Source organism: Mirounga angustirostris, unplaced genomic scaffold (assembly GCF_029215605.1).
Source record: "Mirounga angustirostris isolate CCGP_5_RB_7025 unplaced genomic scaffold, mMirAng1.0.hap1 SCAF_3, whole genome shotgun sequence".
Classification (NCBI taxonomy): Eukaryota; Metazoa; Chordata; class Mammalia; order Carnivora; family Phocidae; genus Mirounga; species Mirounga angustirostris.
In genome coordinates this window covers 119,522-145,289 of record NW_026991711.1, presented here as the reverse complement: position 1 = coordinate 145,289, position 25,768 = coordinate 119,522, and the positions used below count along the sequence as shown (strand labels likewise).

Here is a 25,768-nt window from a genome sequence, read left to right as displayed (position 1 = left end):
TAAATTAAGGTTGTTAAATAAGGCAAGTATGCCGGGTTATTTGGGTGAGTGCACTGTAATCACAAGGGTCATCCATAAGTGAGAGAGGCAAGAAGGTCAGAGTCAGAGAGAGATTGGAAGATCGAAAAGCAAGCCATGCTTTTCCCTCTAGAATCGGGAAAAGCCAAGGAATTGGATTCTTCCCTAGATCCTCTAGACGGAAAGCAACCCTGCCAAACAGTGACACTGGTCTGGTGAGACTCATTTCAGGTACTAATTGAAGATTAGGAACAAAATTAGAACTCTGCCAAATGTTTGAATGCCCAAGTGTGGTTTGATTAATAGAGGAAATTCTGTTTTCCTCTCCTCACATTCTCCCACAGTATTTGCCTTTAAGGAACACACAAACTACAGGGTGATATGGAAAAATGAACAGGCAATTACAATCATGTTTCTATGAGGAAAATACAGTGTTACTAAAAAGTATATGAGGGACACATAAGCCCAACTTGGGGAGCTCAAAGATTTCCTAAATGAAATGGCCATTGTATTAATCTGTTTCCCAGAGAAACTGAACCAATAAGAGTGAGGAGTGTGTGTGTGTGTGTGTGTGTGTGTACATATATGATTTATTATAAGGAATTGGCTCATGCAGTTAAAGAGGCTAAGTCCCAAGATCTGCAGTTGGCAAGCTGGAGACCTGGAAGGCCCAATGGTGTGAATTCCAGTCTGCGTCTGAGTCCCAAGGCAGAAGATCAATGATTGTCTCAGCTCAAGCAGTTAGGCAGAGAGCAAATTCTCTCTTCCTCTACCTTTTCGTTCTATTCAGGCCTTTAATGGATTAGATGAGGCCCACACTGGGAAAGGGCAATCTGCGTTACTCGGTCTACGGATTCAAATATTAATTCTATCCAGAACACCTCATGAACAAACCCAGAATCATGTTTGACCAAAGATATGAGTATCCTATGCTCCAGTCTAATCGACACATAAAATTAACCATCACAGACACTCAGGTGTGATCTGAAGCATTAGTTTGTGTAGCATCATATCCCAGAGCCTGGTCTGATGAATATAACATGGAACACTTTTCAGCTGTTGAAAAGAACAAAGCAGGTTCTGACAGGGAAAGATCTCCAATGTATACCAGTGAACCAGGCAATTCTCAGAATAATTACATATTACATCATCCCTTTTTTGTAGAAAAGAAAAAGAGAGATATTTGTAAATGTGTATATGTATATTCAAAGCACAGAAAGGAGAGTGTGAAGTGTTCAGCAATAATTGACAATGATTGTTTCTGGGAAGAGGTGAAGGGAAGGGAAAGATACAGGAGAAAAAATATGAATGTGTTACCAGTGGATGTGATTGCATAGAAAAGGAGATGGCAGATCACTCACAGAAGTGCTAAGAAAAGAATTTTTGAGTGGATAGGATTGTTTTGGGAACTTTTATGTTCTTTTCATTTTTCTGCATTTTCTTTCTTTCTTAGGCTTTTATATTTATAAAGGTTTTATCTACCTTTAAAAGGTAATACATGACATGATCTGAATTTCAAGGGGCACAAGAAGATACCCAGGGAGGGCGCCTGGGTGGCTCAGTCGTTAAGCGTCTGCCTTCAGCTCAGGTCATGATCCCAGGGTCCTGGGATCGAGTCCCACATCGGGCTCCCTGCTCGGCAGGAAGCCTGCTTCTCGCTCTCCCACTCCCCCTACTTGTGTTCCTGCTCTCGCTGTGTCTCTCTCTGTCAAATAAATAAATAAAATCTTAAAAAAAAAAAAAAAAGATACCCAGAGAAACTCCTCTCTCACAGCTCCTCTCATAGCTTCCAGTGCCAATCCCAGAAGGCATTGCACTGTGGCCAGTTTTCTGATTTGTCTTCCAAGGGATAGTTTAAGGATCTTCTTACCTTTTTTTTTTTTAAGAATTTTATTTATTTATTTGACAGAGAGAGACACAGCGAGAGAGGGAACACAAGCAGGGGGAGAGGGAGAAGAAAGCTTCCTGCCGAGCAGGGAGCCTGATGCGGGGCTTGATCCCAGGACCCTGGGATCATGACCTGAGCCAAAGGCAGACGCTTAACAACTGAGCCACCCAGGTGCCCCCTTCTTACCTATTCTTTAGTTAGTTTCCTATTTTAGCCAAATGGATGCATATGAGAAACACTTTCCTATACCTTGCTTTCCCCCCTTAATATATGTTGGAGATTGTTCCATATCCGTACACAGAACTGCCTTGTTCTTTTATTTTTTAATTTTGTTTATATATTTTGAAGTTTATTTATTTACTTATTTTTTTAAAAGATTTTACTTATTTATTTGACAGAGAGAGGCACAGCAAGAGAGGGAACACAAGCAGGGGGAGTGGGAGAGGAAGAAGCGGGTTTCCCGCCGAAGCAGGGAGCCTGATGTGGGGCTCGAACCCAGGACCCTGGGACCATGACCTGAGCCAAAGGCAGATGCTTAATGACTAAGCCACCCAGGCGCCCCAAAGTTTATTTATTTATTTTTAAGTAGCCTCTACAGTCAACATGGGGCTTGAACTCACGACCCTGAAATCAAGAGTTGCATGCTCTTCTGACTGAGCCAGTCAGGCACCCCTACCTTGTTCTTTTAAATAGCTGCATGGTATTCCACTATGTGAGTACACTGTGACTTCTTGAATCGGTTTCCTGTCAGGTTATTAAAGTGTCCCTTATTAAAGTGCTATGATGACTATCCTCATAAAGCATGTCATTCTGCACATATGCAAAATATATCTCTAGAAGTGGAAATATTAGGGCAGAGTATGTACATATTTAGTTTTGGAAGACATTCCATCTTGTTCACCATGGACGGTATACCAACACCACCCACAAAAATAATATATGAGAGAGCCTGTTTCCCCACACTCTTGCCAACAAGTGTCACCAATCTTTTTGCTCTTTGCTGATGTATAAAGTGACACCCTACTATAATTTTAATTTTTATTATGAAGTTGAGCTTTCTTTCATGTCTAGAATCTATTTGCATTTCTTTCCCTATGAAGTATATTTTCAGCCATTTGCCCATTTTAATTCTTGAACCATTGGTTTGTTTTTTTTTTTTTAAGATTTTATTTATTGGGGGCGCCTGGGTGGCTCAGTTGGTTAAGCGACTGCCTTCGGCTCAGGTCATGATCCTGGAGTCCCGGGATCGAGTCCCGCATCGGGCTCCCTGCTCGGCAGGGAGTCTGCTTCTCCCTCTCCCGCTCCCTGTTTGTGTTCCTTCTCTCGCTGTGTCTTTCTCTGTCAAATAAATAAATAAAATCTTTAAAAAAAAAGATTTTATTTATTGGGGTGCCTGGGTGGCTCAGATGGTTAAGCGTCTGCCTTCAGCTCAGGTCACGATCCCAGGGTCCTGGGATCAAGCCCCACATCGGGCTCCTGGCTCAGCCGGGAGCCTGCTTCTCCCTCTCCCTCTGCCTCTCTCCCTGCTCATGTTCTCTATTTCAAATGAATAAATAAAAAATTTTAAAAAATTTTAAAAAGATTTTATTTATTTATTTTACAGAGAGAGACATAGTGAGAGAGGGAACAACAAGCAGGGGGAGTGGGAGAGGGAGAAGCAGGCTCCCCACAGAGCAGGGAGCCCAATGCAGGGCTTGATCCCAGGACCCTGGGATCATGACCTGAGCCGAAGGCAGATGTTGAACAACTGAGCCACCCAGGCGCCCCAGCCATTGGTCTTTTTTTTTAAGATTTTGTTTATTTATTTGAGAGAGTGAGAGAGCAAGAGTGAGAGAGAGAGAGCACAAGTTTTGGGGGGGGGGGCGGAGCAGAGAGAGAAGGAGAAGTAGGCTCCCCACTGAGTAGGGAGCCTGATGCGGGGCTCAACGTGGGGGCTGGATCTCGACTCCGGGCTCATGACCTGAGCCGAAGGCAGACACTCAATGGACTGAGCCACCCAGGCAACCCGAGCCATTGGTCTTTTTATAGTGGCTTTACATCTAAAGGAAATTAGCATCTTATGGTAGGTTTCCAATTTATTTCTTGTCTTTTGACTTCCTTTGCAGTTCATTCATCTACATTATTTTTTTTGGTAATGAGAATGCGTTGCCTTTGTTCAAAAAATTTAACTTCGTTAGGAGGAAAGGCTCAGCTTATATCACCTCCATTTTCATCACTTACGTGTCACCCAGTTTTCACTTGGGTAGTATTGACTCTTCCCTCGTGGTCCCTCCACTCCTTCCTGAGTCATGCATCTTTGTACTTGTTCACTGCGCTTACGTATTTACACACCTGTTTCCTTCCAATAGATTGAAAAAAGTTCTGTGCACTACCTCAGGTTGTTCGGTGAGGTAACTCTCTGAGGTCAAAGAAGTTTTACAGTTTTATTGAACTGTGCTTTACATACTGTAAAATTTAACGTGTACAGTTCGTGGCTTTTAGTTCATCCAGAGTTGTGCAGGAATCACCTCAATCCACTTCAGATCATTGTGGTAATCCGCAGCAATCTCAGTTGCCCAAGCCCGTCCCTCAGTGCAGCCCCTGACAAGCACTGTCTTTCATACACATGGCGTTAGAGGAAAAAAATACTCAACTGACATTCGTCAAAGCATGGTAAGAAGATTTTACTCAAGGTAGGGGAGCCACCACCGTGGGTAGAGGGACCACCGAGGGTGGAAATGTGCGGCGAGGACAAGAACTTGGGCTCAACTCTGAATACACCACAGGCAAGTGGGGATTCATAGCCAAGGAGCAGGGCGGGGGGCTCTGAATAGACAATTACTAAGAGTAAACATGGGGGGGGGTCTGTCTGAACTGACCTAACAGGATCCTTGCTGAAGGCAAGCCAGGGTGCTCACACAGCAACTGGAGGGTGCGGGGAGGACACAGGAACTCGCGCCGAAGTCGAGGGCGAGCACACACGGGGGGGGGGGGTCTTGCTAAAATGGGACGATGCGGAAGTCCCAACGTCGGGCATGGCTGCAAGAGGGATTCGGGGGACGCCGGGCGGAGCTTAGCCAGTGGCGGCGCCCTCGGAAGGGAAGCACGGACGGGGGTCCCTGCCCAGCGGAAGGCGCGTCCACGTCGGCACGATAACGTTCGGGGTACGGACTCGGTCTCAGCAGGCCAGCCTCTGTCGTTCTCACTGGGTGTGGGTCACGGCCTCCTCGACCTGGGGTCCTGCCGCAAGACAGCGTGACGGGCACACGTGGCGACCCCAGCGGCGCGCCGCGACTCGGCCTCGGCCCTCCGAGGCCGGCGTCGTCGCCTACGCCCCCAGCCCGTCTGCGACCGCCCCGCTGCCCGCCCTGAGCGCCCCCCGCCCCCCCGGACCAGCCTACGAGTGAACGGCGCACGTACACAACGACGCGCCGCGCGACCCGGGACCTTGAGTGGGAGGGAGAGGCGACCACGGCCCCCAAGCCGCCGGCAACCCGAGGGCCAACGGAACGCCGCGGAACCAACGGCGCAACCCCGGGTTCCGGCGCCGGAGGGGACGCGTTTGCGGAGGACTTCCGGGGCGGGGTCTGGCCGGGAGCGGAAGACCCCGGGCGGTGCGCGGAGCTGGGCGGGGTCGGGCCGGGTGCGGGGGCTCCGGCGCGGGCTCGGGGCGCGCCCAGCCGCCAGCGGGAAGGAGGGCTCGCGCCGGGGCGGCGGACGCCGCTCGATCGGACTCGTCGGCCGCGCGGCCATGAACCTGGAGCGGCTGCGGAAGCGCGTCCGGCAGTACCTGGACCAGGTGGGCGGCCGGACCCGGGGAGCGCGGGCTCCGAGCGCTGGCCCGCAGGGGAGACTGTCGCCGCGGTCTTGGTGGCGCTTGGTCCGGCCGGGCTGGGCCTTCGCCCTGGGGTGAAGCCCCCCCCCCCCCCCAGCACTCTGCGCAGCTGGGAGGATGAGCAGCGCTGGAGTGGACACCACCTAGGCGCCCCGCCAGCCTAACACGTGCTCAGAGCCCCGCTCTGCAGCCGCCTGACTGCTGGGGCAGAGTGGGTGCTCAGTGCAAGCGGGAGGATTGCTGTAGGAGGAAAGCTGCAGGGTGGTCTTTGAATTTAGCTAGTTAATAGAAAATGTTCAAGAAGTGTAGTTGTAATTCTTATGTGGCAGAACTTAAAGATAGATAACCGTGTTTTGTCGAGTCAGTACTTTTAAAGTCATGTTAACTGTATCTGCACTGCCTCTGAATGAACAGCAGTGTTTAAGAAATGACTCCAGAATCAGCAAGGTCACTTAGTTTTTGTAAAGCTTATACTCTCCAAATAAGTTGGAAACCAGGAAGGGGAGGGAAAAGCATATACGATATGAAATGTTCAGAATGGATGTGAAATGATGCTGCCAGATGCCTGCAGTACATTGGAGGGTTGTATTTTAGTAAGTCAGTTGAATGGAACAGATGCCCCTGAGCACTTTCTATTTGGCCCTAGTGAGGAATGGGGACTAGTGAGGAATGAGACAGGCCTGGTTTCCACCCTTGGGGCACTTACGGGTGAGCAGATTTGTAACCATTCCCTAAGCATTCCTCTTCCCAGGTTGAGGGGCAACAGAGTTCCTAGTTGCATTCATTCAAGAACTGAGAACTACTGCTAATGAGGAGATACCACAGACGAATTGTTTAATTTTCTAGTGTTTTAGGTACCTGCTGATAACATTTTTCCAATGTATAAGTTTAAAAAGAAATCCTACCTTCTTAAGAACTGTATATATCAAAGATCTTACAACAATGTTTTTATTGTACCACTGAACCAAAACTCACCTACCTGAGATGTAAAAATGGAGGTATGATTGGTAGACCCTTGTAACATGTTAACAATTATTATATTAAGATGTTGGTTTACTATATAGCATTCTAATAATATTAGATATCTGTTTAAAACTATTGAAGTAACAGCAGTTACTTTTTTTTTTTTTAAATATAGCAACAGTATCAAAGTGCTCTATTTTGGGCAGATAAAGTAGCTTCACTCTCTCATGGTAAGTGGCAACTTCTAATTTTTTTTCTGATTTCTGTATTTTAAAAACCTTTTTATTTTTCCTTGTACCTCTGACCATTATGTGTTTTTTTTTTTTCCTTCCAGAGGAACCCCAGGACATTTATTGGTTGGCTCAGTGTCTGTACCTAACAGCACAATATCATAGAGCAGCTCATGCACTTCGGTCACGAAAACTGGACAAAGTAAGTGTTTGTGTGAAATTTAAAGTTTCCCAAAGTCTTCCCAAAGCTTTTCAAATTGTTATTGGATTAAATGTCAAAATTATTTAAAAGGATTCAGTTTTTCTTATTGAATGTAAAGAGAAATTTTCTTATTCCTAATCTCAGTCACTTTTGCCCCCCCCAATCTAGTCACTAAGTCTTGAGAATTCTGTTTTCTAAATAACTCTGAAATTATGGATCTTCCTTTCCATCTCTTTACTGCTCATACGTGTCAGGTCTTTAATTTGTTTTGTTTTAGCCTTTTGTCTCTTTTCTCTAGTAACATCTTTCCCACTCTACTGTCCCTCTCTTTTTAACTATCTTTTAAACTATCACAAGAGTAGGGGCACCTGGGTGGCTTAGTTGTTGGGTGTCTGCCTTCGGCTCAGGTCACGATCCCAGGGTCCTGGGATGGAGCCCCACATTGGGCTCTCTGCTCAGCGGGGAGCCCGCTTCTCCCTCTCCCACTGCCCCTGCTTGTGTTCCCTCTCTCTCTGTGTCTCTCTCTGTCAAATAAATAAATAAATAAATAATCTTTAAAAAAAAAAAAGAAATATTTGGGGAGGGCGCCTGGGTGGCTCAGTCGTTAAGCGTCTGCCTTCCGCTCATGGTCCCAGGGTCCTGGGATCGAGCCCCGCATCCGGCTCCTGCTCCGCGGGAAGCCTGCTTCTCCCTCTCCCACTCCCCCTGCTTGTGTTCCCTCTCTCGCTGTGTCTCTCTGTCAAATAAATAAATAAAATCTTTAAAAAAAAAAAAAGGAAAATCTTGAACTGAATGAAAATGAAAATACAACACACTAAAATATTGAGACGCAGCAGAAGCAGTGTTTAGGAAAAAATGTAGAGTATAAAATGCTTTTATTAAAAAGGAAGATGAGGGGTGCCTGGGTGGCTCAGTCATTAAGCGTCTGCCTTCGGCTCAGGTCACGATCCTAGGGTCCGGGGATCAAGCCCCGCATTAGGCTCCCCGCTCAGTGGGAAGCCTGCTTCTCCCTCCCCCACTCCCCCTGCTTGTGTTCCCTCTCTCGCTGTGTCTCTCTCTGTCAAATAAATAAATAACATCTTTAAAAAATAAATAAATAAACTATCACAAGGGTAGTCTTCCCAAACACAGGCCTGATGATAGCACTCACAGTGTCACTCAGTGATCTCCCATAACTTACAGGGCAAAATGAGATGCATCAATAGGCACCAGAGTTCCTTTATGATTTCTCTGCAATCTGTGTGGAACCCAGCGCCACCACCAGTACATGTGACACCTTAGTCATGCTGACTACTTGCAGTCCCTTGGACATGTGATAGCTGGTCGTGTTCGGTGCCTGGAATGCTGGCCAGCCTCTCACTTTTCTCTCCCTTGCACATGTTTTCTTTAACTGGCCAGTATCTCTCATGCCCTTCTTTCAGAGTTTATGTAGTTTATGTCTTACATAGTGCTGTGTTTATGTCTTCCTGCCATAACCTCCTTGAGGGCAGATCCTTACTCTTTTTTTTTTTAACCATTTTATTTTTTTATTGTACCTTTTTTAAAAAAGATTTTATTTCAGAGAGAGAGAGTGGTGTGCACAAGCATGAGTGGGGAGTGGGGGGGGCGGTGCGGGGCAGAGGGAGAAGCAGACTCCCAGCTGAGCAGGAAGCCTGATGCAGGACTCAATCCTAGGACCCTGGGATCATGACCTGAGCGGAAGGCAGACGCTTAACCAACTGAGCCACTCGGGTGCCTCTCTTTACTCCTTTTTGAATCCTTGGTGCCTAGTAAACAGTAGATCCAAGACGAGTATGAGTTCAAAAGACTGGATTTGGGTTTTCTGCAAGAGTAAAAGGACAAGTTATGAAAGTAGCTTTCTTCATTTTATGCTTATAGTTTACTTTTAGAATGAGGGTATATATTATCTTGATCTCTTTTTTAATAGATTAATTTCTTTCCTAGCTATATGAAGCATGTCGCTACCTTGCAGCTAGATGCCATGTAAGTATGCTCTCAGTTTCAGTTTTCTTTGGTAAAAGTTTAATTATGTGAATGTTATGCATCCCTTACATATGTGTAAGGATTCTGGTGATCGAGCTTGGCAGATTAGTAAAGTATTTCATGAGGAAATATTCTTTTCTTTAGTATTGTTTGCTATAAAATATCGATTCTCCATTTACTGGAATCTGACATGCATGAAGAAGATTCTGCTTTAGAATTTTAAATTTTAAACTCTACATTTTAAATTTAGGTAATGAGTGAGTATGATATTTTATTACCCTTTTAAAATCTACAGTACTTGTGTGTATATCTGGTGTTAGAAGTCATGGGTGATGAACAGTATTTCTGGTTTTTACACAGTATGCTGCAAAAGAGCATCAGCAGGCTCTTGATATTCTTGATATGGAGGAGCCAATCAACAAAAGGTTATTTGAGAAATACTTGAAGGATGAAAGTGGCTTGAAAGACCCCTCCAGTGACTGGGAAATGTCACAGTCTTCGGTAAGTCATGCCACAGTAAGCATGCTTCAGTAACATCAGTAAGAATTACTCCCATGACATGGCAAACATAAATCACCTTTTGAGTATAACCATGTTAGAACAGTTTGGTTCCCAACTTATTTGCCACTGAAACACAAAAAGATTCCGAGACATTTCTGAGTCCTTAGTTGGAAGTTGTAGTTATGTCCTCCTATGCTTGAATCTGAAATAGGCTGACTTGAGATCTTTCTTCTCCTATTTGACCCATTAAACTACTCCTGCAGGGGGAGTAACATTTCCCCATCTTACTGTGTTGCAACACCTACCCCATGAAACCTTGATTACCTTAGTTTGCTTCTTTCCAGGGAGTGGTTGGGTGTTACTATTTATGTCATTTTGTATATTTCAGTTGGTATACTTCATACCTGCCTGAAATTGCAAGTTCCTTGTTGGCAGAGATTATATAATGTCACATAATATTCACAGACAGATTATTAATCTGGACTGTTCTTTTTTCTTTTTTTTAACAGCCTTCTTGTTATATCTATTTATGTGCTAAGAAGCACATTCATTTTTCTGCTAAGAAAGGTGTTTATGAGGGAGCTTGGTGTTACCATTACTATTTTTGGACTGTTTATCCATTAATTTACCCGCTAAGAAATGCATGGTTTATTTGTAATACGTTATTATTTTATGAAATTACTTTTTTTTTTTTTTTTACAAGTCATAGGGTACTGAATAGGTCTAAGATTCGCTTGTTATATCCTCTCATATTTTTAGGTTTGGATTTTCTGATGAATTTTCTTTGCCCTTTACCTGTTTTAGCCGCCTGTCTCTGGATCATCTCTAAGTTTAGTTAACATGTTTCTTGAGGGTCAGATCTGGAATATAAGTTGGATTACTCTATCCTCTTGTTAATGGTAGTAGTGAGGTGGCTACTGTGTGAACACCTTAACATGTACTAGCTATGCAGAGAACTGTTGCCTCTAGTTTTCAGGGCCTTGTAAGTTAGATGAGGGAAGGAAACTTGTCTGGAGTCACTAGTAAGCATCAGAGCTGGGACTTGAACTCAGATCTGTCCAGTCCTACAAATCCACGACCATTGTGCTATGTTGCTGCATTTTCCAGTTTTTCCAATTTCCAAATCTTTCATTGAGACCTGCCTGTCAAACTGTCTGAGTTCTAATATTTGTATGCTGTTTGCTATCTAAATCATTACTCTCTTTGAGACATAACAGATAAGGAGCAAAGTAGTAGTGACACATGCTCTATAAAGATTGTTGAAATGAGGGCGCCTGGGTGGCTCAGTTGGTTGAGCGACTGCCTTCGGCTCAGGTCATGATCCTGGAGTCCCGGGATCGAGTCCCACATCGGGCTCCCTGCTCAGCAGGGGGTTTGCTGCTCCCTCTGATCCTCTTCCCTCTCTTGCTCTTGGTCTCTCATTCTCTCTCAAATAAATAAATAAAATCTTTAAAAAAAAAAAAAGATTGTTGAAATGAGAAGAGTCTAGGAGAGATAGATGAGAGAAGTTTTACTTTGCTTTCCTGTTTCTGTTAATTTATACTGTCTGACAGTTGGGATGGAACAAATCCTTTTAGATATTACGAAAAGTCTCAGTCTTCATATAATATATAATTCCTTTTTTTTTTTAAGATTTTACTTATTTATTTGCGAGAGAGAGAAAGCACGAGAGTGGGGAGGGTCAGAGGGAGAAGCAGGCTCTCCACTGAGCGGGGAGCCCGATGTGGGACTCGATCCTGGGACTCCAGGATCATGACCTGAGCTAAAGGCAGACGCTTAAGCGACTGAGCCACCCAGGTGCTCCAGATAATATATAATTCTTGATCAAAAGTTAAGTTTAGAGGTATTGATTTAGTGTGTGACTCATTTTTCCAACAGATAAAGAGTTCTATTTGTCTCCTACGAGGGAAGATCTACGATGCCCTGGATAACCGAGCTCTAGCTACCTATAGCTACAAAGAAGCTTTGAAGCTCGATGCCTACTGTTTTGAAGCATTTGATCTTTTAACATCACATCACATGTTGACAGCCCAAGAAGGTTTGGAAACTCAGGTGTTTTCATGTTTAGCACAATTAATATTGTTTGGAATTTTTTTCCTCTGAAATCTGTCGAATCAAGAGCAGAGTATGTGTAGGTTTAAATAGACCTATTAACTTCCTTAGCATCTTCAAATGTGGAGCACATTGCAGAGGACAGTAGTGTACGGTGCCCCTTGCTATCAGAATCTTTAGGGGTTTTGATGTGATGAGACCATCTTTTGGAGAAGTGACTTAAAGTAGTGTAAACTGAGTTCTTAGGATCTGATTCAGAGGCGCCCAACCTGGCTGCAGTTCAAAGCCCCGAGGAGCTTTAAAAACATCCGTGTGCGGGTCCCAACTCCAGACAAGTGGAACAGAATCTGGTGGTGGGGCCCTGGCATCAGATGTTTTAAAGCTCTCAGATGACCCTAAGGTACAACTAGGGCTCGGAACCATAGACCTAGTATGTGAGCAGTAATGTGAGGGGGATTCATGCAAGAAACGGAGAGAAAGTGGAGATGTTGTATTAATGGGGTTCAAGCATAGTTTAGCCTAGTGCAGTGGTTCTCAGCCAGGTTGATTTTGCCCCCTACAGACATTTTTGATTTTTACAAATTGGGCATGGGAGTCCGAGGTTGCTACTGGCATCTAGTGAATAGAGATCAGAGATCCTGCTTTAACCATCCTGTGGTGCTTAGGACAGCCAACATGATAGAATTGTCCACACAGAGTGAGGTTGGGAAACTAGCCAGTTAGTCCTTGCATCTGGTGGTGACCAGCGTTGCCTAAAAGGCTTCATGGCTCAGCCCTCCAGGTAGTTCTCATCACCTGGGTCTGGAACCACTGTCTTAGTTTTTCTAGTACATTTTGATCTTGTTATTTTCTATTCTGAGTTTGATTTATTTAGGCCAAGAATTATAGAAGAATATTTTTCATTGCTGATGTTTTTTTCCCCATAAATATTGTGAAGATATTCTTTTTTCTTAACATTTTTAAGAAAAAGAACTTCTTGAGTCACTACCTCTTAGCAAGCTCTGTACTGAAGAACAGGAATTGCTACGCTTTCTCTTTGAGAACAAATTAAAAAAGGTAAGTAAAAACATAGTATTTGCTTTATGTAAATATTTCACTAAATTTGGCTTCTGTTACTAGTTAAATTTTTTTTACTAGTTAAATTTTTAAAAGTTAATTTTTATTAATTTAGCACATTTGCAAGAATAAATTGGTTACTTAAAATATATGATAGGATTCCTAAAAAAGCTTCCAAAAACATGTCTTTCTCCTAGGGACTCCTTTTATACTAAAAGATTGAACTATCACATAAATGGGATGATGTTGTATGAAAATGAGGATTTTTTTCTTATGCTTTCTGAGCTTGTAATTTGTGAAATACTTCTCCCTGGAATTCCGTGATAAAATTGAGAGTTGAGCTAATTGAGAAGAGGACAGATGAGACAGGAAGTTAGAGCTTCCAGAGGCTCACACCTGCCCTGTGCAAACCCAAGCCCTTGGACCAAATTGAGTCTGCCATTTGATTTGTGCTGCTCACTGAGTTCATGTTTACCTTTCTCTGTTGCAGTATAATAAACCTAGTGAAACTGTCCTCCCCGAGTCTGTAGATGGTTTGCAAGAGAATCTGGATGTGGTAGTGTCTTTAGCTGAAAGACATTATTATAACTGTGATTTTAAAATGTGCTACAAGCTTACTTCTGTGTAAGTATATCTACTCATTTCTGTGTAGGAGCATAGAGTCCAGTCCCATTTTACCTAAGAAGGGTGTGGGACTGCTTTTTGAGGAATCTTGAACTAATTGGTGATAATTTAAGTTGCCTTTACCTTTTGTGGAGTACTAGAGGGGTTACTCTTGTCTTAAAAGTTTACAGACACAGGTTTTTGCACACTGTTGCTTTATTCCATTACCTTGGGAATAGACATGCCCCTCATCTGTCTTTTATAATTTGCAAGTTTGAAAATACGATTCTGGCATGTAGTCTTATAAAATCCATTCTTTGTTAAAGTAGGGACTGGTAAAATCCTCTAGATACTGGGTACTCAGTCAGGCTCACTAACTAGCCAGACCATCTCCTATACTAGTTTTCAAGTGCACACGATTCGAACTTGTCTCTTAGCTAAATTACATGGGCTGTTTTTAACGTATGTGCTGTTGAAGTGAGTACACGTGCTATTTTTAACAGATCTTCGGGGTTGCTTAAAATCCTTGATTTCACAAAACTTTTAATTGACAAATGCTTATGATCTGTTTAATATTTCATATTGTTTTTAATCCTTCTAAATAATTGGATTCCTTATTTTATGGGTTATAGTTCTATTGATTTGAAATAAATATGTGTGATACTGTTTATTTTTATTCCTAACAAATAAACCAGAGTTTTCCCTTTCATTTATAAGATAATCATTACCTTAACTGTGCCAACCTGAAGATGAATTAGAAAGTAAAGAAGTATTGTAACCATAGTATTTTACATAATGCTGTAATGAGTATTTAGACATAGCTAATTTTAACGAGTTATGTTCTGTCATGTACTGTTGCTGGTGTAGTAAATGTGTTGCTTTGACTTTCAGAGTAATGGAGAAAGATCCTTTCCATGCAAACTGTTTACCTGTACATATAGGGACACTTGTGGAGCTGAATAAAGCAAATGGTAAAATTTTTTTTTAATTAAAATAATAATTGTTGGGGCGCCTGGGTGGCTCAGCTGGTTGAGCATCCGACTCTTGACTCAGCTCTTTTTTTTTTTTTTTTAAGATTTTTTATTTATTTGAGAGAGAGAATGAGAGAGAGAGAGCATGAGAGGGGGGAGGGTCAGAGGGAGAAGCAGACTCCCCACTGAGCAGGGAGCCCGATGCGGGACTCGATCCCGGCACTCCGGGATCATGACCTGAGCCGAAGGCAGACGCTTAACCGACTAAGCCACCCAGGTGCCCTTGACTCAGCTCTTGATCTCAGGGTTGTGAGTTCAGGCCCTGTGTTGGGCTCCACGCTGGGTGTGGAGCCTCCTTAAAACAACAAATAAAATAGTAATTGTTGAGGGGTGCCTGGGTGGCTCAGTTGGTTAAGCGTCTGCCTTTGGCTCAGGTCATGATCCCAGGGTGCTGGGATCGAGCCCTGCGTTGGGGAGCCTGCTTCTCCCTCTTCCTGCTGCTCCCTCTGCTTGTGCGTGGACTCTCTCTCTCTGGCAAATAAATAAAATCCTTATTTATTTGCCAGAGAGAGACGCAGTGAGAGAGGGAACACAAGCAGGAGGAATGGAAGAGGGAGAAGCAGGCTTCCCTCTGAGCAGGGAGCCCGATGCGGGGCTCAACCCCAGGACCCTGGGATCATGACCTGAGCCGAACGCAGACGCTTAACGACTGAGCCACCCGAGTGCCCCTAAAAAAGTAATAATTTTAAGACAAAAAAAAATTTCTGTAACTCTGGAAATTTTGTCTCTAAATTCTGGATTATTGAGATTGCAGGTGACAACATAATGGAATTCTCCAATACAAGTAATAGCTAGGGTAAGAAAGGCTTATTAAAATGACACAATTCTGTTATGTCACCATAACACTGTTTCTTTATCCCTGCCTCCTTTTCTCAAATGTAGTTTGTGGTTTAGGTTACATAAGCTTTAGAGTACTGAGGGTCAGTTTTTCCGTTTTTCCTTTTTTTGTAGAATCCATAAGAAAATTGGTAAGACAGAAGGCAGTAACTGTTTAGAAACTGGAGGGGGATAGATTTTTTTTGCTTGTGCTTTTCATATTTTAACATTGCAGAAACATTCAGTTATGTTTGGATGATATTTGCCCTTAAATCTTTTAAACTGAATAGTGAACTCTGTCAGGAGTTTAAAAAGCCAGACACTCCAGTTCCAAACCCCTGCTGCTCAAAATGTGGTCTGCGGACCAGCAGCATCACATCTCCTGGAGCTTGTTGTGGATGCAGTCACTCTGGCTGTCCTGGTCTAATGAGTCCAAGTCTGAGGGGTGCCTGGGTGGCTCAGATGGTTAATGAGTCCAAGTCTGCATGTAGGAAATGTCATCAGGGCATGTTAGGACTTCCACATTATTTACTCAAGAAGAAATCATCTTGCTGATTTGATAAACTTGGAAGTTTGGTTACTCAGATTGGTTGTGGGTGGTTAAGATGGCCATAATAAGCCCATGGAGTCGGGGACATCAGTTTTTGAGATAGGTGAAGCGCTGAGACATTACTTCTTAAGCACCATGACGTGCTGTGCCACTCACCCGGTTTTCCAGCCACTTAGAAGCACTCAGCACCCATTTATGGGGTCAGGAATGGGGGCGGGGGAGGTGAATGAAACAGCTGTAGCAACTGCCCTGTGCAGCTTGTATATTTCATTAGGTAGAAAGAAAGAAAATTAAGAAATTGCTACTGTGAGAACAAAATCTATGTGATTGTGGAGAGTTGTAACTGGAGGAAAGTCCTATCTTAAAATTCATTGTATATAATTTTTTTTTTCTTTTTCTCTAATGTAGAACTTTTCTATCTTTCTCATAAGTTGGTGGATCTGTATCCTAGTAATCCTGTAAGTAAATGTATGCCTTTTTTTCTTAGGGTTTTTTTTGTTGTTTTTTTTTTTACTGAACCTTAAAAATGTATTTAACTGGTGTTTAAGTAGTAGCTTATATTTAAGTTCAAGCAAATAATGTTTTATTTCAAGGTGTTGGAGGAGAGCCTCCTAGTGCTATGATAATTAGAAGCAGCGTTAAGTTTTTCAGTCCATGAAGGTTTTTTTTTTCTTTTTTGAAGTAGATTCAAATAATAGCTTAAGACAAAAATCCTTTTTTTCCGGTTATGGAAACTATATATGCTTATTTTAGAATACTTGACATACAGAAAAATGTTAAAAGTGAAAGTCATACTCTCACCTCTTGGGAGTAATGCTTTTACATGTTGCATGTGTAAGATACCTTACTGAACTGTGTAGTGATTGAATCCTTGTGTCTCCCACACTGCTGTGGATCACAGCCAGGACCCAGAAATTGAAACTGGAATCAGGAGCTATGTCTTTAGAGACAGAAGTCAGGGATCAAGGCCTAAGGCTCACACAAGAATCTGTACCCTAGGCTAGTGTGAAAATAATTTAGAAAGAGGCAAAACCAGTGCAAGAGAAGTCAGCTAATGAGGTCGATCCTGATTGGTGCCAGCTAGCGCCAGGGTCAAGCTGGGGAAGACACGATGCAGGCTGGCATTTAAACTAAGTGTTTAGGAACCTCATATTCTATCGAATGCTGCAGGGACTTCGTTGAAGGCACGCTGAGGAAGAACCTGTTCTTTTTCATCTAGGACTTAATAGACAGCCTGTCTCAGAGAAGTTTCTAACTTGAACTAGAATAACTTGAGCTAGAACATGTGATGGGACATCTAGTCCACTCTCTGGCCTAATATGTTAGAGATTTCCAGTTCCAAGTTAAGCATCTTTGGTCAACGATAAATTTTGAACTTTGTAGGTGTCTTGGTTTGCAGTGGGATGCTACTATCTCATGGTTGGTCATAAAAATGAACATGCCAGAAGATATCTCAGGTATGAATCTGTTGTCTTTCTCTCTCTGTAATAAGCCTATAGGAAATGATTTCTTCTTCATCCTTTTTAATACAATAGTAATTTAAAAGCAGTATGAAAGAATGATTTCTTTAGCAGATGCAGTTCAGTTGTATCAATTAATGTACCTTTTTTAAGAACTTATGATATATTTAAATTCTCTTTATAAATGAGAAGAAATATGAAACATAATAATGTAATTTGAAGCCTGTTTTTCATTTACGGAGATACTGTTAACCTTTTAGGACATTTTTTGTTAACAGTTGTAAAATTACATGAAACCACCTGAGATTAGGATCACTAAATGTGACTGTAGAACAGAATTCTTGGCATAGTGAACTGGTTTATGTAAGGATCTGCTGTGGTCTTGGCTTAAGGAACTCCGCGCAGCCCAGTCAAGCTCCTTAGCCAGTATTATTCAATTATTCAAGTACAGAAAAATGGTTAGTGTGGGAAGAATTACTAGAGATTTAAAATATTAAAATAACTGATTTCTTCCACGTGAACAAAATAGAAAATGGCTCTAAGGGAAAGTGTATAAACTTTGGACCCAGATTTGAATTCTAATGCAAGTCCTGCCACTTAACTAGCTGTAATTCCTTGGGAAAGTTAATTTCTCTGACCCTCTCTTCTTTAAAAATGGGAATGATCCAATACTTGTATCCCAGGCTTGTTAGGAAAACTAGGAGGATGACATGTAGGGATCTTTCACTAGGAAAAAAAATAGGGAGGCGTTCTCTGGTTAGTTGAGCATTATGCATTTTAACCAAATAATTTAAAATATAAATTATTATATTTTAAAGATAAGGATACTGCTGCCACCACCATTAGTGAAACAAAGCTCCTGGATTAAGTAATATTTGTAAATTCTCCACAGGATGCCAATGGGTTATTGTACCTAAAAAGCTGTGGACCTTTCTTAAAATTTCTTAAAATTTTGCTTGTACTATTAAGCATTGTTTTATTTCAAATGAATTAACACAATTGTTGTGTAAGTATTTAATGTGTTGAGAGCTCATTTATTCTAATATCCTCGAAGTCTTATATAACTGTTATATAAGATTAACAGTTTAAGAATGCATGTATGACTAGAATGACATCTCTTGTTTCAGCAAAGCAACAACACTTGAGAAGACTTACGGGCCTGCATGGGTAGCGTACGGGCACTCGTTTGCAGTGGAGAGTGAGCACGACCAGGCCATGGCTGCCTACTTCACAGCCGCACAGCTGATGAAAGGGTACGGCAGAGCACGCGGTAAAATCCACGAAGGATTGCTTTTGCTCACAAAATGACGATTCCGTTATTACTGCCACCGCCATTTGGTTGCTGAACTAAACAAAAATATCTTACTTGTGTCTTGTTAGTAGCTTATGATTGTAAAATAACTGGAAATTGAGGGAACGAGAGGCTGGTGTAGTGATTTTGTCTAGCAGTTCACCTCAACCAATACAGAGGGAACTGGGAAATTAAGCTGAGGGAAGAGATGAGGATAGAAGCTCCTTCTCACGCTCATGCAAGAATGAAAGTATTCATATGCAAATTGTTACTTATATCCTATTTAAGTCCAAAAGGTACTTGCTGTGGGCTTAGTGGACTGTATTTGCCAGTGTTCTAGATTTATATCAATATTAGGTATATTGATATTAAGTATTGCTGTTAATTCCCGTCCACTCTCTTTGGACTCCCCTAACCCTAGCCCTAGGCCTGCTGTGCAGTGTTCTTTTATGTGGGCCGCCTCCGTCTCTGGAGAGGTAGTAGGAGTACAGTAGGTCAGACTGCCTGGTGATCTTGGCAAAGTAGGTAGCCTCTTGAAGAATAGGTGTAATCGTGGTACTTATTCCTCGGAGTAATCCTGGGAGTAATTGAGACAGTACCAATTACAGACTTTGAACAATACCTGATGTGCAGAGAGCAGTCAGTAAAAGTTAGCTACCTTGGTTTGTTTGCTTGTAGTATTCAGGATTGGGATCATATATTCATTTGCACTGAATGTTCTCTTGTTAGGTTTAATCCTTTTCAGACTATCAGACTTAAACTTTGGCGCCCAGTTCTACGTGTAAGTTATTAATGATGCCCAGATTTTTTTCAGTTCTATTAGATGGGGTGTATATGACTTTTATATCTAACTTGTTGTCCATGCACATATTGTAAAGGAAATAGCTCCCTAACTGCCTTAGTCTCTTTAGACTGCCTTAACCAAAGTGCAATAGACTGGGTAATTTGAAGAATGAACATGTATTTTCTCACAGCTCCAGAGAGGCTGGGAAGTCGCTGGTCAACGTGCTGGCCCATTTGGTCTCCCTGGTGAAGGTGCCCTTCCTGACTTGCAGATGGCCACCTTCTTGTGTCCTCATGTGGCAGGGAGAGAGCTCTGGTCTCTTCCTTTCACAGGGGCACCAGCCCTGCTGTGTCGTGTCCCCACTCTTAGGACCTCATTTAACCTTTATTATTTCCTCACAGGCCTTCTCCAAATGTAGTCACATTGGGGTAGGGCTTAAGATGAATTTGGTCGAGGCAGGGGACATATAAATTCAGTCCTAATACTAACAGAAATAATCTTCCAGAGGTGCCTGGGTGGCTCAGTTGGTGAAGCGTCTGACTTTGGCTTGGGTCATGATCTCAGGGTCCTGGATTGAGCCCCGCGTTGAGGCTCCCTGCTCAGCAGGGAGTCTGCTCCTCCCCCTTCCTCTGCTCCTCTCCCCCGCCTCAAGTAAATAAAATCTTTAAAAAAAAAAATAATCCTCCAGGTTAAAATTGTCCATCCAGTTATTGATTCACCTAAATGGTCCTCGATACCCAGTTCAGGGTTCTTCAGTTTATCCACCAAGATGTGTGAGACATTATCCAGTGCTTTGCTGAAGCTTGGTTCCCATGTCTACCTACCTATCAGTCTGATAAATTGGCAGGAAAAAAATCTCCATAATTTACCGTGGGTTGTTTCTTATGAGCGCAGGCTAGAGTGTGCTTTTTTTTTTCTCTGTGTGCTCACAAACCCAGAATAGTTATTATTAGTTGTTTGTTAGTTCCTCCCTAAGAATCAAAATCAATGACACTGTTTCCCAGTCTAACAAACTTTATCCAATTGAAATTTCAAATCAGCTCGTCATGATAAGCATTATTCTTTTCAGTTCGTCCCCATCAGAACAACTTTGCATTCTCTCAGCTTGCCCTGTGTTTGGATAAATGTTTGAAATTGTGTAAATATTTTAAAATTTCCTTTATGAATTTCTTCTTTGAGCCACTGGTTAGGTAAGAGTATGTTGTATAATTACCACATATTTGTGAATTTCCCAAATTTCCTTCTTTTAGGATTTCTATTTTAATTCCATCGTGGTTGGAGAACATAGTCCTTTCATTTTTTTTTTTTTTTTAATTTTATTATTTGACAGAGAGAGTGCACAAGTAAGGGGTGCAGCAGGCAGAGGGAGAGGGAGAAGCAGGCTCCCAGCTGAGCAAGGAGCCCGATGCGGGACTCAATCCCAGGACCCTGAGATCGTGACCTGAGCCGAAGGGAGATGCTTAACTGACTGAGCCACCCAGGTGCCTGAACATAGTCCTTTCAAAGTTATTGAGGCTTGTTTTATGACTTAACATGGTCTATTGTAGAGAATGTTTGGGGTATGCTTGAGAATTCTGCTCTTTTTGGGTACAGTGTTATCATTGTAATCCCTTGGTTCTGGTTGGGTGGTAGTGTTCACGTCTTGTCTTCTGCCCATTACTCTATTCATTATGGCAGGTAGGGTATTGAAGCCTCCCAGCTATTACTGTGTGAATTATCTCTTTTCCCCTCCAATTCTGGCTGTTTTTGCTACATGTATTTTGGGTCTCTGTTGTTCGGTTCTTGATGGATTGAAACTTTTATTATCATAGAAGGTCCTTCATTGTCTCTGGTAACAAATTTTGTTGCAAGGCTATGTTGTCTAATATTAGTATAATCTCACCAGTTCTCCTTTGTTACTGTTTGCATGGTCTTTTTCCATCCTTTTACTTTTAACTTGTTTGTGTCTTTGAATCTAAAGTATGTCTCTTATAGACAACATGTAGTTGGATTGTGGTTTTATTATCCATTCTGCCAATGTCTTGCCTTTTGATGGAATTTAATCCATTTTTGTGTTATATAATTACTGAGAAGTTAGAATTTATGTTTGTCATTTTGCTATTTTATGTCACATGTTTTTTGGTCTTCCTTGTTATTGCCTTTTGTATTAGCTATTTCGTAACATACATTTTAATGCCTTGGTTTTTCCTTATAGTGTTTTTTGAGTTTTGGTTTTTTTTTTTTTAACTTTTATTTATTTATTTGACAGAGAGAGACACAGCGAGAGAGGGAACACAAGCAGGGGGAGTGGGAGAGGGAGAAGCAGGCCTCCCGCTGAGCAGGGAGCCTGATGCGGGGCTCGATCCCAGGACCCTGGGATCGTGACCTGAGCCGAAGGCAGACGCTTAACTGACAGCCACCCAGGCGCCCCTGAGTTGTGGTTTTTTGTTGTTGTTTTCTGTTTTGTTTTGTTTTGTTTTTAGTGGTTATCTTGGAGATTACAGTTAACATCTTAAAATGGTTGTTTGGATTAATACCAACAGAGGGGCTTTCCAACACCAATAACCAGTTCTCTGATTCTCTGGACACCAGCTGGGTCCTACAAGTCAATTCAGTTCTGATATTACCCAGACTTAGTGCAGACCTTCCACAGGGTAAGCTCAGTCCCACAAGACTGCCCCTCCCCACTTCAGGTGCCAGTGGTAAGTCCCAGGCCACTTTTACTTCTGATTGGCTATGAATCACAGGTCCCCATGACTCTCTCCTGAGATTTGATGATTTGCTAGAATGACCCACTGAACTTGGGAAGGCATTTTACTTACATTTTCTGGCTTATTATAAAGGATACACTCAGGAATAGCCAGATGGAAGAGATGCACAGGGCAAGGTATGTGGGTGGGGGGTTGCCCACAACTTCTACCCCTTTCCAGGCATGCCACCCTCCCAGCACTGCTTTGTGCTTTACCAACCCAGAAGCTCTGAGGCTCATTGTTCAAAAGTTTTTATGGGGCTCAATCTCTAGCCCTTCCCTTCCTGGGAGGTCAGTGGGTGGTAAAAAAAAGTTGCAACCCTCTCATCACTTGGTCCTTCTGGTGACCAGTCCCATCACAAGGCTCTTGCAGAGCCCTGCCCTTCTTTAGCATAAACAGGGGTGATCAAAAGGCGTCATGAATAACAAAAGAGACTCCCATCACTCAGGAAATTGTGAGAGTTTTGGGTGCTCTGTATCAAGAATAAGGGGGGGCGCCTGGGTGGCTCAGTTGGTTAAGCGACTGCCTTCGGCTCAGGTCATGATCCTGGAGTCCTAGGATCGAGTCCCGCATCGGGCTCCCTGCTCAGCGAGGAGCCTGCCTCTCCCTCTGACCCTCCCCCCTCTTATGTGCTCTCTCTCTCTCTCATTCTCACTCTCTCAAAAATAAATAAATCTTTAAAAAAAAAAATAAGGGGGAAGACCTATATTTCTTACTCTACCACAGGAACTTAATTCCAGTAGTATATAAAAACTTCACCGCTGTATAGCTCTGTTCCCTCCTACCTCTGTTGTGCTATTATCATACACATTACATCTTAAACATTGTAAGTCCCTCAACACAAATTTATTGTTGTGTTATCTATTAAATCAGATAGAAGAAAAGAGTTGCAAACAAAAATACATTTATATTGTCCTATGTTTATCTATGTGGTTACTTTTACTAAGCTATTTTTTTTAATGTGGGATTTGAGTTACTGTCTAGTGTCCTTTTCATTTCAGCCTGAGGGACTCCCTTTGGTATTTCTTGTAAGGTGAATCTGCAACGAGATTTCTCAGCTTTTTGCTGCCCTGAGAAATTCCTGACTTTAGCTTCATTTTCAAGGATAGTTTTGTTGGGTATAGAATCTTGGTTGGCCCTCTGTTCTTTTCAGCACTCTAAACGTCATCCATCTGCCTTCTTGGCCTCCAGGTATTTGATTAGAAGTCAGGTGTTAATCATATTGGGAATCTCTTGTGTGTTATTAGTTGTAGTTTCTCACTCCTTTAAAGGTGGGGGGGTTGCTTTTTCATTGGTCTATGATTTGTCTAGGTGTGGATCTCTGAGTAGCCTACTTGGAGGTTTTTTTAAGCTTTGGGGTGTTTTTGGACCAAAAACTCTTTGGTTTCAAATAATCTTTCTGCCCCTTACTGTCTCCCTTTGCCTTCTGGGCTCTCATCATGCATATTTTGGTGTGCTCGGTGGCATCTTACAGGTCTCTGAAGCTCTGTTCATTTTTCTTCTTTTATATTTCTGTTCCTTAGACTGGGTAATCTCAGTTGATCTATCTTCAATTTCACTGATTTTTCAGCCTGTTCAAACTGCTGTCAAACCCTTCTAGTGAATTTTTTAAATTTATTTTACTTATTTTACTTTTCAACTTGAGATTTTCTATTTATTAGTGTTGGTCTAGTACATCCAACAACTGGTCATTGTCCCAGACAGTTTCTATTGACTGATTCTTCCCCCCTCACTCCCAGATTGCTAATTATTCCCTGTGTCTTTTCCACACTTCAGCTGTTTTTCTAGAATAAAGACTCTTCAGATTGTTGTAAGCCTTTGGGTAACTTCCAAAGTTTTGAAAAAGTTTATTTTGATAATTTGGCAGTGTTCTTGTTGCTTTTATGGAGGAGGGTTTTGGAGATCCTTTCTTTGCCATTTTGGAAGTACTTCTTCCAGGTAAATCCTTTTAAAGGGTTCTTCACAATCCTTCTGTAGGTGATAGAGTCTTTATCTGAATCATGATTCTCGATTAAAATCAAAGCATATATTTATATACTTTCTTAGATCCATCTTCAAAGAAATACTATTCTGTTTCTTGTAATGTAATTACTGGTCTGACAAGAGATGAAGATTCAGTTAAGAAGTGGTTAGTATGTACTCTGTGCCTAGAACTGTTTCAGAGGATGTGAAAATGGGGTATACACAACATACTTCTGAACTCCCCGGCATAGAACTGATAGGAATTGAGATAATAGGAATCCACACAAGGGAGAGCCATTTAGGTTAGAAAGTCAGAAGCATTTCACAAAGGGAAGTGGAACTTGAACACATCATGAAGGACACATGGTTCCAAATCAGAAGAGGAGAGGAGGGAAGGCAGTCAAGGCTGAGGGTCTGACATTGAACATGTCGTGAAGGACACACGGTGCCAAATCAGAAGAGGAGAGGTGGGAAGGCAGTCAAGGCTAAGGGTCTGACCTTAGCATCGTGGAAGAAAACAGGAAGCACACACCTGCCCTTCTGCTTCAGAGGTTTTTTGTTTTGTTTTTATTTTTGTTTTTACTGTAGAATGATGAAAAATAAAGATGAGTAGGTTGCTGATAGATTTTAGAAGTAGTAGGTGAACAGTCTAAAAACCTATTAGACCTTGATTAAATATCAGTAAATGAAGTGTTAGAAAAAAAGTAAGCACCTTGTTTTTTGGCTGTGTTTAAGTTATTTTGCTTAAGTTAATTTAAGTTGATGAATTAGTTTCTGCCGAATTACAAAGTTTTAGGTGTTGAATATGTGAAATTTTCCAATATTTTTAGGTGTCATTTGCCAATGCTGTACATCGGATTAGAATATGGATTGACCAATAACTCAAAATTGGCTGAAAGATTCTTTGGCCAAGCGCTAAGCATTGCACCAGAAGACCCATTTGTTATGCACGAGGTTGGCGTGGTTGCATTTCAGAATGGAGAGTAAGTACTGAAAGGCAAAAAACCCTTCTATTTTATTTCTGTAAATGAAGTAAAACCTCAGTCACTAAAGGTTTTACTCTCCTCAGTGACTCTTCATTAGATTTTTGTTCTTAAATATGTACCATTTTAGGAGAAGGAGGAGGACAGCTAAAAAAGAAAATACAAAGTGTTATCTTGGATTTCTTCAAATTTGACTAAACGGGTTTTGGTCCCCTTGGATGTGGGCTGCTACAGGCTCATAGTTCCAAGACTGGACAGTTGTTCCTGATGGTCAAACGACTGCACCCCATAGGGTGGCCTGGAGGCATCGCAGAACCCTTCATCATCTCCTGGTTGATTAGGAGCTTGAGTCATATTTGAGAAAGATTTCCCACAATTGTGAAACAAAAATGTTGTTCATTTAGTTGCCTAATCTGAAAATTAAACTAATTAGAATGGCTCAGTCTCGAAGTTCCCTGGGCATTTGAGACATTACTGTATCCTTGCATATTTGTAGAATAAGTAATTCAGTGTCGTACTCTAAAGAGAAAACGCTTTGTAGTCCTCTGCACTAAATTATACGTTAATTTAAAAACAAATCACTATTACTATAGTGTTTTTTGGGGCATGTGTGTGTGTATTCTAAAAATTGGATAATCTGATATATGTAAAAGCAAGTTTGGAGCTGTTTTAAAATAATACAGAGTGATGATTTAATACGCAGTCCATTGGTTTGTAAGTCAGAGTCAGCACTTTCCCGGTTGCAGACAGATGCACATTCCCAGCTGAGGTGGAGATGATGTTCTGCCTTCCTTTTACTGCTCTCAGACAGTAAACGAGTATTTTTTTTTTTTTTGCAGTCTACTTTGTGTC

General features: G+C 42.0%; 1 protein-coding gene and 1 long non-coding RNA gene across 4 annotated transcripts in view; one reads left to right on the top strand and one right to left on the bottom strand.

Moving 5' to 3' along the window:
* Positions 1-4,548: 4,548 nt before the first annotated feature.
* LOC135363800 (uncharacterized) lies at positions 4,549-5,444 on the bottom strand. Its single transcript, XR_010409859.1, has 2 exons — positions 5,306-5,444; positions 4,549-5,125 (listed from the first exon to the last, which is right to left on the bottom strand). It is a non-coding gene; the product is annotated as an uncharacterized LOC135363800 (long non-coding RNA).
* Positions 5,445-5,456: 12 nt separating this feature from the next.
* Positions 5,457-25,768, top strand: part of CDC16 (cell division cycle 16) — a 29,952-nt gene continuing 9,640 nt past the window's right edge. The window contains exons 1-13 of one of the 3 annotated variants that reach the window (XM_064585850.1): positions 5,457-5,684; positions 6,859-6,913; positions 7,018-7,115; positions 9,060-9,098; positions 9,459-9,599; positions 11,478-11,637; positions 12,616-12,707; positions 13,198-13,331; positions 14,202-14,281; positions 16,116-16,165; positions 17,091-17,164; positions 18,295-18,420; positions 24,764-24,916. In XM_064585850.1, the coding sequence (XP_064441920.1) occupies positions 5,637-5,684; positions 6,859-6,913; positions 7,018-7,115; positions 9,060-9,098; positions 9,459-9,599; positions 11,478-11,637; positions 12,616-12,707; positions 13,198-13,331; positions 14,202-14,281; positions 16,116-16,165; positions 17,091-17,164; positions 18,295-18,420; positions 24,764-24,916 (1,250 nt within the window). In that variant the 5' untranslated portion in view covers positions 5,457-5,636. The remainder of the gene's footprint in view (positions 5,685-6,858; positions 6,914-7,017; positions 7,116-9,059; positions 9,099-9,458; positions 9,600-11,477; positions 11,638-12,615; positions 12,708-13,197; positions 13,332-14,201; positions 14,282-16,115; positions 16,166-17,090; positions 17,165-18,294; positions 18,421-24,763; positions 24,917-25,768) is intronic. The other 2 variants (XM_064585851.1, XM_045869774.3) reach the window with 2 other exon arrangements.